This window comes from Microcaecilia unicolor, chromosome 1 (assembly GCF_901765095.1).
Source record: "Microcaecilia unicolor chromosome 1, aMicUni1.1, whole genome shotgun sequence".
Taxonomy (NCBI): Eukaryota; Metazoa; Chordata; class Amphibia; order Gymnophiona; family Siphonopidae; genus Microcaecilia; species Microcaecilia unicolor.
Window position 1 is genome coordinate 261,797,846 of NC_044031.1, and position 12,719 is coordinate 261,810,564.

General features: G+C 39.1%; 1 protein-coding gene across 1 annotated transcript in view; it reads left to right on the top strand.

Moving 5' to 3' along the window:
• The window catches only part of STT3B (STT3 oligosaccharyltransferase complex catalytic subunit B), a 284,604-nt gene that overhangs the window by 190,854 nt on the left and 81,031 nt on the right, over nt 1–12,719 (top strand). Inside the window, exons 6-7 of the mRNA XM_030205953.1 lie at nt 3,286–3,384; nt 6,974–7,120. Coding sequence (XP_030061813.1) covers nt 3,286–3,384; nt 6,974–7,120 — 246 coding nt within the window. The remainder of the gene's footprint in view (nt 1–3,285; nt 3,385–6,973; nt 7,121–12,719) is intronic.

Sequence of the window (12,719 nt, forward strand, 5' to 3'; positions counted from 1 at the left end):
AGCTGTATTAACCACCTTACTAAACTGCTGTTTGGGCTGAGGGGTGTAGGGTAGGATGGCTTAAGATGCAAGACCTGTGGGCTGTGCTAGCTGTGAAGATATAACAGTTTTTAAAATGCAGTGGAATAAAAAGCAAACAAACTCAACAGAATTGCACTGAAGTAAGAATTAGCCAGGTAGAAATGAGGAGAGGGAATGCAGAAAATATGAGGTTTCCAGCACAAGGTAGATCTTAAAAGACCATGTGGTGACCCTCAGCTTTCCTATTTCAGGAGGCCAGCCACACCTCTGCTTTTAAAATCCAACTACAAAGGTCCAGGTAGGGGATGGGCAGAAGCATAGTTCAAAAAAATCAGTTTTAAAAGCTCTTAAAAGTTTTCAAATGCAGTGCCCAGGTAAATATCAAAATACAACATTTTTTAAAATATAGTGGAATCAAAAATGAACAGAAACTCAACAGAATTGCACAATTAGCCAGGTAGAAATGAGGAGAGGGAATACAGAAAATGTGGCTTAAATTGCAAATAGGTAAGCAACTGTGGTTTTTCTGTTGACTAGAAACTAATACTGCAAAATGTAATGTACAGCATACTCAGTTTTAACACCTTGGAAAATATTTTGAAACTGTAAGAGGTCCTGTTTTCTGGACACCATGTTGTATGGCTGCATTTTCTAATTGTTTAGACATTTAGTATGACCTTTGAAAGTACATTAGTATAATAAGGTTTTTTCATAAATTCATAATTTGTGTTCAAAGTGTCCTTCAACCTTGACACATTCACAAAGTCTTCAACACCATGGAGCTGTTGGGCTCAGTGAATTCTGGGGATTCATTAATTAAGAGCTCAACTGTTTTGTGAGTTTGGTGTGCTGGAGCTCCATCCTGTTAAAAACATAAAGTACTCAGAAATGTCTCAGGTTTCAAGAAGAAGTTTCCACTGCAGTAGGACATCTTTGGTTTATTTGGAAAAATGCTGGGGGCGGGGTCTCGTTTTTTTTTTTGTTTTTTTCTGGATACTGTGTGTATACCATACATTACTCATACATGCTGATGTGTGTACCCTGTCTCTGACATTCAAGTTTATGTACGGGCAAAGGCATGGTTACTGAAATGTTGCAAAGAAAGAGCATGGAATTCTGAGTTTTTCACGGAAAATCAAGGAAATGTATGGCATTTTGATAAGTTCCTGATCCTCATGTTCTGGGTATTGAGAGGTTAACATTTTGTTACTTGAATCTTCTTCAACATATCACATGCTTTTGGCTTCTACGAGATACTCTACTTAAAGGTCTTATGGTATTAAGTAGAAGAGGTTTGTTGTGTAGTGTAGGGGCAAGCCCAAGACACCTTTTCCTGTCTCTCAAAAACTGCTTGAATACTTTCACATAACTGCCAAGGAACCCATATCCAGGAGGGAGATTTTAGGTCCAACTTTGGATTTCTGATAGCCCATCTTGATGCCCTATGGGACTGGCAGCACTGATTTCTAGAATTAGATTACAGATACCACAGTGCTTAGGGATGCAAGTCCAAAACCAGGACTGGCCAAAAAGTCTTCTTCCTGGAGTTGTGTAATTTGGCAGCTCTGCATTAGGGAGCTCCACTCCCCCCCCCCCCCCCCCTCCCCAGCCCAGACTGTTAGATGATGATGCCCACATGCTCATCTGTTCTTGAGTAACACCTGTTACAACTGAACAACTTTTCAGGTTCTCATCCTGTTTAGAAAAATGGTTTTAAAGCCCACATCTGTATTAGATTTTTTTTCCAGTGGCTGTTTGTATTAAATGTTTACAATAAATTTACCTAGGGACAAAAGTGGCTATGTTCCAGGTTTGTGTGCAACATCAGCTATACCAGTAGTTCTCAAAACAATCTTTGGAGCACACCCAGCCAGTTGTTTTTAGAATGTTTGCAGAAAATATACATGACAAAAATTTGCATTCACTGCTTCTGTTTGTATATGGAACTATGTCATGCATATTCACTTTGGGATATCTTGAAAACCTGACTGGCTGGCTGTATCCTGAGAACTGGGTTTAGATTCACTGACGTATCCTAATTTATAATGGCTGTTTTAAACCCACTTAGTTCTAAAAAATATATAAAAAGTTTGAGCTCTACCAGCATATAAAGTTGTCAGTAATGCTTTAAAAAGAGAGAATGCAGTAGCATATTTCTACACCATAGAAATTGAAAGCCACATTCCAGTTTGCAAAGCATGAACTGGTAGCCATAAAAAAATGAAAGGGGAAGGAATGGATGTCATCTGGACATCCTTGTGATAATCTTTTGTTTCACTAATTTACAATTTGGTGTCATTCTTAGTAGTATAGGATAGTAGTACTACTACTACTACTACTATTTAACATTTCTAGAGCGCTACAAAGTGTACGCAGCGCTGTACAAACACAGAAGAAAGACAGTCCCTGTCTTTCTTCTGTGTTTGTACAGCGCTGCGTACACTTTGTAGCGCTCTAGAAATGTTAAATAGTAGTAGTAGTAGTAGTAGTACAAAGTTCTGGTGAGACTACACTTTGTAAATATGGGTGTCAAAATAGCACAGTGCTCAAAGGATACTGATTAAATTGGAGTGTATACGTAGCTTGTGCTAGAAGCCTTAGATAGCAAGAAAAAAAAAGTAGGAACATTCAAATATCTATCAGTCTTGAGGAATGTAGAAGAAGACAAAATATTCATGAGAAGCCCAAAGACAAGAGGTGGTGATATGAAAGTAGAAGGCAAGAAGTACTAAGGAATGTGTGAAAACTTTTTTTTCCCACTAAGAGGGTAGGTGACACTTAGGATAAACACCCAGTGAAAATGGGAAAAGTCAAAACTATGATGGAAATAAAGTATGCATGGGATAAATTCAAAGAAGTCGTAGTGGCAGTGCAAGAATAGAAATGTCCCAAAACTAAGGGGCTGATGGCAAAAGCTTATGTTAGAGCTGTGTGCCGATGACTTAATGTTTTGCAAATTATATGAAAATAGGATTGGCACCAAACGTGCATTAATCAGGGAGAGTATATTTATATTAGTACTATGGGAATAGATAAAGGTGTCCAAAATAGTTTCAAGATTTGGAATAGGTTAAAATAGATATGTAAAACATGATTGTGTATGTGGACAGGGTTTTATTTGTAAGTGTTACATGTATGCTTTCTATATATTATCTATGTATATCTGTTAAATTTGATGATAATGTTTTTTATATAATTCATACCACCAGTCATTCAGCAAAATCACCTTGGGTATTTGTATATTGTTCTCTGTTTCTTTCACAGCTTATAGCACCTTCTATATTGTGGGTTTAATATTATCCATGCAAATACCTTTTGTGGGTTTCCAGCCAATCCGAACAAGTGAGCATATGGCAGCTGCAGGTAAGCAATATAAATGGAAATCTTTGTTACTTATGAAAAAGTGTACATCTAAACCTTCTAGATCAGATGAAATCTCCAATGCCGTGGGAGTTGTTGCTTTATTCAATAACGTGTACTCTGGCTATCAGTGTAAACCTAGGGGGTCCCTTACTAAGCTATGGTAGCATTTTTAGCTCACAGTAGAAATAAGCTGGTGGTAAACACTGAGACGCCCAAAGGAATATAATGGGCATCTCGGCATTTGCCACCATCCGATTTTTACTGTGAGCAGAGACCCCCTTAGTGAATAGTAGAAGAAAATTCTTGAAGTCTGTCAGCAAGAGAGACAGACATGTAAACCAGTGCTCACCAATCTTTGCAGCTGTGACACCAATTTGTGCAGTCTCAGAGCGCAACCCCAGGGTGGTGTAGGTCAGTGACATCTTATGGAGCATCTGCCCAGGTTGTGACTTCAAATGCAAGTTTCACAAACTCGTTTTGGAAACTCTACTCTAAACATTGTGTGTTTTTAATCATTTAGAGCTAGGTCCTGATAATCTTAACTTCTCAGAATCAAATTTATGGCTTTTCACTTTAAAAAAAACAAAAACCTGATGTCCCATAAACAGCAAATTGATCTTGTATCCTTCAAACATTTCTTGATGTATAACTTTGACTGAACTTTGTTCAGACTCAGCCAAAGTGAGTCTAGTTTTTTTTTGTTTGTTTGTTTTGGGGGTTTTGTTTAAGGAACTAGTTAGCCATGAAAGCAGAGTAGAATAAATGCCTTGTGTCCAGCTACATCTCATGGATAAATAAAGTTGGTTATCATCACAATAAGTTTCAGTGGCAGAGGAAGTCATGGATTCAAATACAGATTTCTGCCGAATCATCCCATGCTCGGTCTAGACCATTGTTTTCTCACCTTCGGTTTCACCCCAGGGAATTATGTAATTATGCGTGTACATAATTTCCCACATAATGTGCATGTGCAGGATGTCATAGTCCTGCATAGTTTGCTCTTCCTTTTCTCTCCCCCCCCCCCCCCCCCCCAAGGTGTTCAACGTGTCTCTCCTCCTACCTCTAAGCTATCCTGTGTGGCTTCCCTTCCCTACCATACTCTACCTCCTCTGAGGCAGCAGTCAGCATGTCTAAAAGAGCCTTAGCATGGCGGTTTGGAGCCTTGAGCACCTGTACATGCTCAAGGCCTGCCTCATCCTGCCCTCTCAGAAATAGACCTGGAAGGCCTTGAGCATGTATCGATGCTCAGGGCCCCATGCCAAGACTCCTGTGCTGTTGCTGCCTCAGAAGAGAGAGGTTTATTAAAGAAAAAAGAAGCTACTGGACACCTCGGGGGGAAGGGGGGACAGGGAATCATCAGTGTTGGATACCTTGGTGGGTGGGTGGGTGGGGGGGGGGGGAGATGCTGGACATCTAGGGAGGGCACACGGCTGAAGGCTCGCCTAGGAAGTCAGACACTCATGAGCTGGCCTTGCTTCCAGGTTGCTATCAACTTGTTACCGAAATTCTATGCTGGTCTTGTAAGACTGAACAGCACAGAATTTGAGCACCGTGCTGATTATGCTCTGCTAGGGCCATTCATTGTTAGGAGGGCATGGGACACATTACATCTGAATAACAGTCAGAGTTGGGCCATACAGTGGCTGCAGTACCTGGCTTTGGGCGATTGGCTGAAGAGAGAGTTTGGGGAGAAAAGCTGGGAAAGGAACTTACTGGGAGGAAACAAGGGACTTAGGGAATATGGAGGGAGGTTAGCAATGGATAATATGTAAGAGGGGAGCTGAGCTGGAGGAGACAGGATAAGGAATGTGTGTGTGTGCTGAGAGAAAAACTGGGATCAAGAGGTTAAGGGGACAAGCATGGAAGGGAATGGTTATGGGGGGAATCACATACAGGGAATGAGTATATATACATACAAACCAGTCACACTGTAACATGAGCACCCCCACCCACTTTCACATGCAGACCTAACGTTCAACTTGTGGTCACCTCACTAAGGACAGCCCCCAGATGCAACATAACCTTTACCCAATCAATTAAGCCATGGATAAGCACACACAGTCCCCTATGCTAACCACCACTCACTCGGAGTACTGAATCCAGTTGCTTGCCCTCACAATCACACACTAACCATTCTACTCGCTCAAACATATCCACCTAGCAGTCACTCAGTGCAAATCTCACACACTACAATCAGTCATTCACTGCCCACACACTAACACTACACCTACTTCCCCACCCAATACACTTGACTCAGTCACTCTAATATGCAGTCACATAGTGAGTAGCTTGAGACATCTGGTTGTATGCATGACTGTTGCATCAGTTTTTAAGCGAGCCCTATAATGTTTAAAAATGTCTTTACGTTTGCATAATTTTGTATGATGATTTTGAAGTCTGGCGCACAATTCCCTAGGATATATTCAGTGTCAGCATTGCTTTGAATGTGGTGATGTAGGTACAACACTGTTAAAATTGAGGGTGAGATGACAAGATGTCAGTGCATGGAAGTGTGAATGGTTTGATTGACACTGTATGATAGAGGTTAAGAGATGGATGTGTCTAAGTTAGTTCTGAATTATAGTAAAACTGAATTGATATTACTTGGGAAGGATGAACTATTACAGTGTTATTCTGTGAACTTGGAAAGTCATGTGTTGCCTATGCAAGAGAAAATGCATATATTGGGTATAATTTTGGACCCATTACTTTCCATAAGAGATCAAATTCTCCACGTGGTTAAGTCAGCATTTTACCAACTTCATTTACTGGCAAAGTTAAAACCTATGTTGTCACAATATAATTTTCTGTCAGTAGGAGTTTGGTGATTTCTCACGTTGATTTTTGCAATGCGTTGTACTTGGGTTTGTCCAAATCCAAGATTCACGCATTGCAAATACAGAGCGCTTCTGCCAGGTTATTGGCAGGTGTGTCTCAATATGATCATGTATGTCCCATTCTCTGTTCCTTGCGCTGGTTACCCATCCACTCCAGGGTTCAGTACAAAAATGTTCAATTCATCAGATACTGTATTCAAGCTGTATTCTGCAATATTTAAAACATGTGATTCAGGAGTATTAGCTATCCAAATCTTTGCAATCTGATAACATGAAATTTTTGGCATGTGTCATAGAGCATTCTTGGCAGTATGCCAATGCATGGAAATCAGCTTTTTCAATAGCAGGACCATAAATTTGGAATAGATTAATCACCAGGTTACCTGAGACTATGTAGTAGGGTTCAATTTGTTAAATTATAGAAAACTTACCTATTTGAACACGTATGAAATTGATATTATTTGCTGATGAACTGGAATACTGTATTTCATTTATGTATGTATTTGTTTTATTTTAATTCTGTATGTTGATTTTGTTACCTGCCTAGTTGTAGGCGAGTTACAATTTTTTAACTAGAATAACTTGGGTAAAAGCAATGTTGCTAGGAGCAGTAACTTAAAATGTACTTCAAATTACCATGCCTCCATTATGCTGTATGGAAAGATGGAAGGTTCATTGTATGTTGCTTTGAGACTTACTGATTATGACTAAAATGCCTGGTGGTTTTTTTTTTCTCATCTCATTTCACATAGGTGTTTTTGCACTTCTACAGGCCTATGCTTTTTTGCAGTATCTGAGAGACAGGCTAACCAAGCAAGAATTCCAGACTCTGTTCTTCTTAGGAGTATCTCTTGCTGCTGGAGTTGTGTTCTTGACTGTTATCTATTTGACTTATACAGGTGAGTTCATTAAAACTTAATGGTCCTCTCTCTGAAATACAGACCTACTCTGTGAAAGTGTAAGCTAAATGTTCACATTTATTTATTTAGATTTTGTTCACATCTTTTTCAGTAGTAGCTCAACATTACAAAATTTGATCAGGTTGTATTTGCTAACTTGGATTCACATAGCTACCAATATGCTGGTTTGTTTTTTTAGGTTATATAAGCTAGAAATCTGTGACAGCTTTTCCTTACCAATTTAGGATATTGACTTTTTATAGCAACATTCCTCAGTGGCATGTATGTTTTAAGTTTTTAAACCTGAAAGAACAAGTAGTTGGGGGGTTCTACTTTCCTTTCTGTCTTCTGCCCTCCATCTGTTGCATGTTTCCTCTGCCATCTTTTCTTTCCAAGCATATATTGATATTTTAGACTGTTCTTTTGTATCATTCCTGACTGCCCAGATTTCAAAATACACTAAGTTAGAGGAGTGTGGTAGCCGTGTTAGTCCACTCTTAAGGTTATCAATAGAAATCAAACAAAATAAAACATGGAAAAGAAAATAAGATGATACCTTTTTTATTGGACATAACTTAATACATTTCTTGATTAGCTTTCGAAGGTTGCCCTTCTTCCTCAGATCGGAAATAAGCAAATGTGCTAGCTGACAGTGTATATAAGTGAAAACATTCAAGCATTACTATGACAGTCTGACAGGGTGGGAGGAGGGGGGTGGGTAGGAAGTATGCATGGGGACATCAAAGCATATCATTGATATTCTAACAGGATGGGTGTGGATAGGTGAGGGGTGGGGTGATCAACAGAGACATACAGCTTTATGGTTTATAATGGGCTAGGAACCCCAGATCCTTGTTAAGTCCTTTCTGTTGGGTGTTATACATCAACTCTACAAGAGAAAAAAAATAATACAAACCCAAAGGGATGTAACCATGAGGAACATGGAGGAATTACATCCACACCTTGTGAACCAACTTAAAGAGGACCTACATAACATCCAAGGAGAAAAACAATACATTGCTATCCGCAAAAAGGAAATAAAGCTATATTCTCTTCTTCAAAATCAAAGAGAAACTGCTTATCCTTGAATAGCTATAACTCTGCAGAACCAACATCCCCAGACACCTTGGAGACACTTGGATACACATCTGAGGCATGTGAAAATCAGAGCCCAAACAAACCAGGGAATACTGATCACACCTTTACAGATGCAAACCAAATGGGGATAATAAACCTCTCGAACCATCAATTATCACAGCATGAGGTCTCGGTGCTATCCAAAGGGCTCTCATTCTGCCCGTCCAGGGAACTAGATGTAATCCAACTATACTCAGACCTAGAGGAATTCTTTAGAAAAATGCGCCTTAAAACACATTTCTATAATAAAGGGACACCAAACAGACTGGAATACAGTCTTAAACAAAAGAACACTTATTTCACTCCACAGGAGGCACAAAACTACAAGCTGGATAATTACATAGAAAGTTTCAGACATAGGGTGAAATCCCAACTTTCCAACAAACAAAAGAGAATCCTGTACAATCTTACCCCACCAGAAAGAGCGGCCATAAGAACCCTACAAACTAACGAACGCATTATCATCAAACCCGCAGACAAAGGAGGCGCAGTGGTAATTATGGACATACAAAAATACATTGAAGAGGGGCACAGACAGCTCTCAGACAATAAATACTACAGGAAACTAACTGAGGACCCCACACAAGATTACACAAAACAGCTGAAAGACCTTATCAAAACATTTCCTACACAAGCGCAACCTCACCTGAAGAAACTCATACCAAATCAACCTTCCGTGGGCACATTCTACATGCTACCCAAGATCCACAAACCGGGAAACCCTGGCAGACCAATCATATCAGGTATTGGCACACTCACGGAAGAAATATCTGGATTCATAGAGGGAATTCTGAAACCTCTTGTATACAAAACTAACAGCTTCATACAAGACACCACAGACTTTCTGAATAAATTGAAAAATATCAAGCAACTACCACCTAACACCCTTCTGGTCACGATGGATGTAGAATCACTATACAGCAACATTCCACATGCGGATGGCATAGCTGCATGTGGAAGACTCCTAAAAAAAAAATCCACACTGGACCATCAATACTCACCAGAAACTATTACAAATTTAATCAAATTCATTTTAACTCACAACTACTTCCACTTTAACAATGATATCTATCTGCAAATAATGGGCACTGCGATGGGCACTAGGACAGCACCCCAATATGCCAACCTTTTTATGGCTGAGCTGGAAGAGACATTTCTGAATACACACCAGACCAAACCTCTAAAATACTACCGGTACATCGATGACATTTTTATGATTTGGACGGAGAGTGAAGAAACTCTGAAACAATTTTATTCTGCCTTCAATACATACCATCCTACAATCAGATTCAAAATTGACTACTCCCCAGAAAAAGTCAATTTTTTGGACACACATGGTCTCAATCAGTGATGGCTGTATACAAACATCTGTATACAAGAAACCCACAGACAGATGCAGCTACCTCCACAACTCCAGCTTCCATCCTTCACATACAAAAAGATCCATCATTTACAGCCAAGCCACAAGATACCACCGTATCTGCTCTCACCCAGGGGACAGAGACAGACACCTTAAAAGCCTGACTGAATCCTTCAAACAGAAAGGCTACAACCCCAAAATAATCTCCAAGAATATTGCCTCCTCCCTCAAAACACCCAGGGAGAATCTGCTACAGTACAAAAAGAAAAAATCCACAGACAGAATCCCGCTTATAGTGACATACAATCCAGAGCTGGAAAAACTGAGGAAAATCATAAGAGATCTACAACCTATACTCCAGGAGGATGAATTACTGAAAGAGATATTCCCATCCCCACCAGTACTGGCCTTCCGACAGCCACCCAATTTAAAACACAAGCTAATCAGAAGTAAACTTCCATCACAGACTGAAAAGGAACAGAAGGGCACACTTCCCTGTAATTTATCCAGTTGCAAACTATGCCAAAATATTTCACAGGACCCCAAAGTCATCCACAAATGAAAGATATTCAACATAAAGGGATCTTTCACTTGCTTATCTTCCAATGTGGTATATATCATTCAGTGTAAAAAATGTAACGAAGGATGCTATATTGGAGAAACAGGCCAGATGCTTAAGACAAGATTCAATTTACATAGACATCATATGAACAATACTGGTGCCAGCAGGGTTCCCACGCCTGTTGGTCAACATTTTACAGGACCAGGACACTGTACCAGTGACTTCACAGTGAGAATCCTGAAAGGTAACTTTAAAACCATACAAGAACGTAAGACCTTTGAAGTCAAAATGATTTGAATATTTTAACACCCAACAGAAAGGACTTAACAAGGATCTGGGGTTCCTAGCCCATTATAAACCATAAAGCTGTATGTCTCTGTTGATCACCCCACCCCTCACCTATCCACACCCATCCTGTTAGAATATGTCCCCATGCATACTTCCTACCCACCCCCCTCCTCTCATCCTGTCAGACTGTCATAGTAATGCTTGAATGTTTTCACTTATATACAGTCAGCTAGCACATTTGCTTATTTCCGATCTGAGGAAGAAGGGCAACCTTCGAAAGCTAATCAAGAAATGTATTAAGTTATGTCCAATAAAAAAGGTATCTTATTTTCTTTTCCATGTTTTATTTTGTTTGATTTCTATTGATAAAATACACTAAAAAACAAAAAAACAGTCATTCCTCAAGCTTCTGTGCTTTTTTACTTTGAATATACCAGAGGCTTGATGCTGTCATTTTTTCTGTTAGGGGATATTGGATTTTAAGGATGATGTACAGAGCTGAAAAGTTTTAGTCTACCTTATTTGTGATAGTATATTCTAACATTTTTTGGCTCACAATTTGTAAATTTCCTGCATAGCTTTATATTGCAAAAAAGCAAAACAAAAACAAACAAAACTGAATAGCTGAGTTAATGCAATGCAAAATTATGCAAAGCAGGTCTTAAGTTTTGCCATGCATTAATAGTTAATGTGCAACATTTCTTGACAGAGCCAATTATAGCAAGCAACCTACCTCTCAGTGAGATACTTTCATAGTTAAATTCTGTGATTATTTTTCTTCTAAGCTTATATGCAGATAAATCTTGGTAATAGTGAGTGCTATTTTGCAAACAGTGTGTATAGTTTTGCTCTGTTTTTAATATGTGACCTCTTTGTGCATACCTGATTTCTCAGAAGACTGATCTGCTGGCATTCTGCAAGATACTGTTTTCACTGTAAAGGTTTTGCTTTAGTGATGGGTCATCTACCCTATAAGTCAATGCATTGTAACTTCAGTACTCAGAACTATGGGGTGAAAGAAGTGCATAGTACATAAACTTATTTGCAACTCAGTATAGTCTCTTGAGTCATCTGGGTAGTAAATAGTCCATTACTGTCATTTTGTTTCCTGTTGCTACAACTTTGTCATCATCCCCAGAAATGATGATCACAGCTATTTTCCGGTCTGCTGGGTATTTCTTATTGATTGGTGTAGTATCACCCCCATCACTACTGTTGATTTCAGTGCCTTCAGGCCAAGCACTCAGAAGACAAAGGGTCAGATGTACTGAGCATTTTCCTATGGGCACACAATTGGGAAAACCTTTTAGTATATCAGGCCCAGAGACTCCTGGTTGTAGTGGTTGTGGTGGCTCTGGAATTGAAGACCCCACCATTCCTGTTCTATCTCCAGGGTGCTAGAAATGAAGCTAAGTGCTGCTGTTCTCCACTGGCCCCATGAGTAAATTATCTATTGACTAGGAGAGGCTTGGGGTAAGTGAGATTATAGAATGTCTGCTTAGACAGGGCCTGCCTGTCAGATGATTTGATGCATGAGTGAAAAGAAGTGTTATGGTTTATCATAAAGTAGTCTTGTGTGTTGAATAAGAAGTACTCTTTTTGTATTGTATACGGTATAAAAACAGTACCTTTTATAGTGGCTTATGTGAAATTGGTTTTTTAAATGTGGGAAACCATTTCTTGGCTCCTCTAGCCAAATGGAGTAGAAAAATTGTGGAACAGATTCAGTCCCTGAGATACTACGCTTACCCAAATTTCTCTTCCTTTTTCCTTTATGCCCGGTTCTTGATCTCTAATTACATTTCTGTTATGATATTGTGATTACTGCAACTACATACTACTTACAAGGGGGTGAAATTTTACTTTCTTGCTGCTTTTTAACATTTATTGACTTCTCTCATACCCATTTACACTGTTTTTTTTTTTTTTATTTTCTGCATTCCACAGAATTTGAATTGTATTTAATTTTTATTTTGTTCTCATGATTGTGTATTATCTTACAGGTTGTCATTTTGTGATATCTTGCAGTAGATACTGTCTTGTGAGTTTTGTGTGTGTATGTGTGTGTACTAGTTTTACATTTATTTATATTTAGTATTAATCATTTGGGGGTATGTTTTACAAAGCCGTGCTAGCGTTTTTAGCATGCGCTAAACACTAGACACCTATATATTCCCATGGGTGTATCTAGTGTTTAACGTGTCCTTATTTTTAGCGCACACTAAAAACACTAGCTCGCCTTTGTAAAAGGA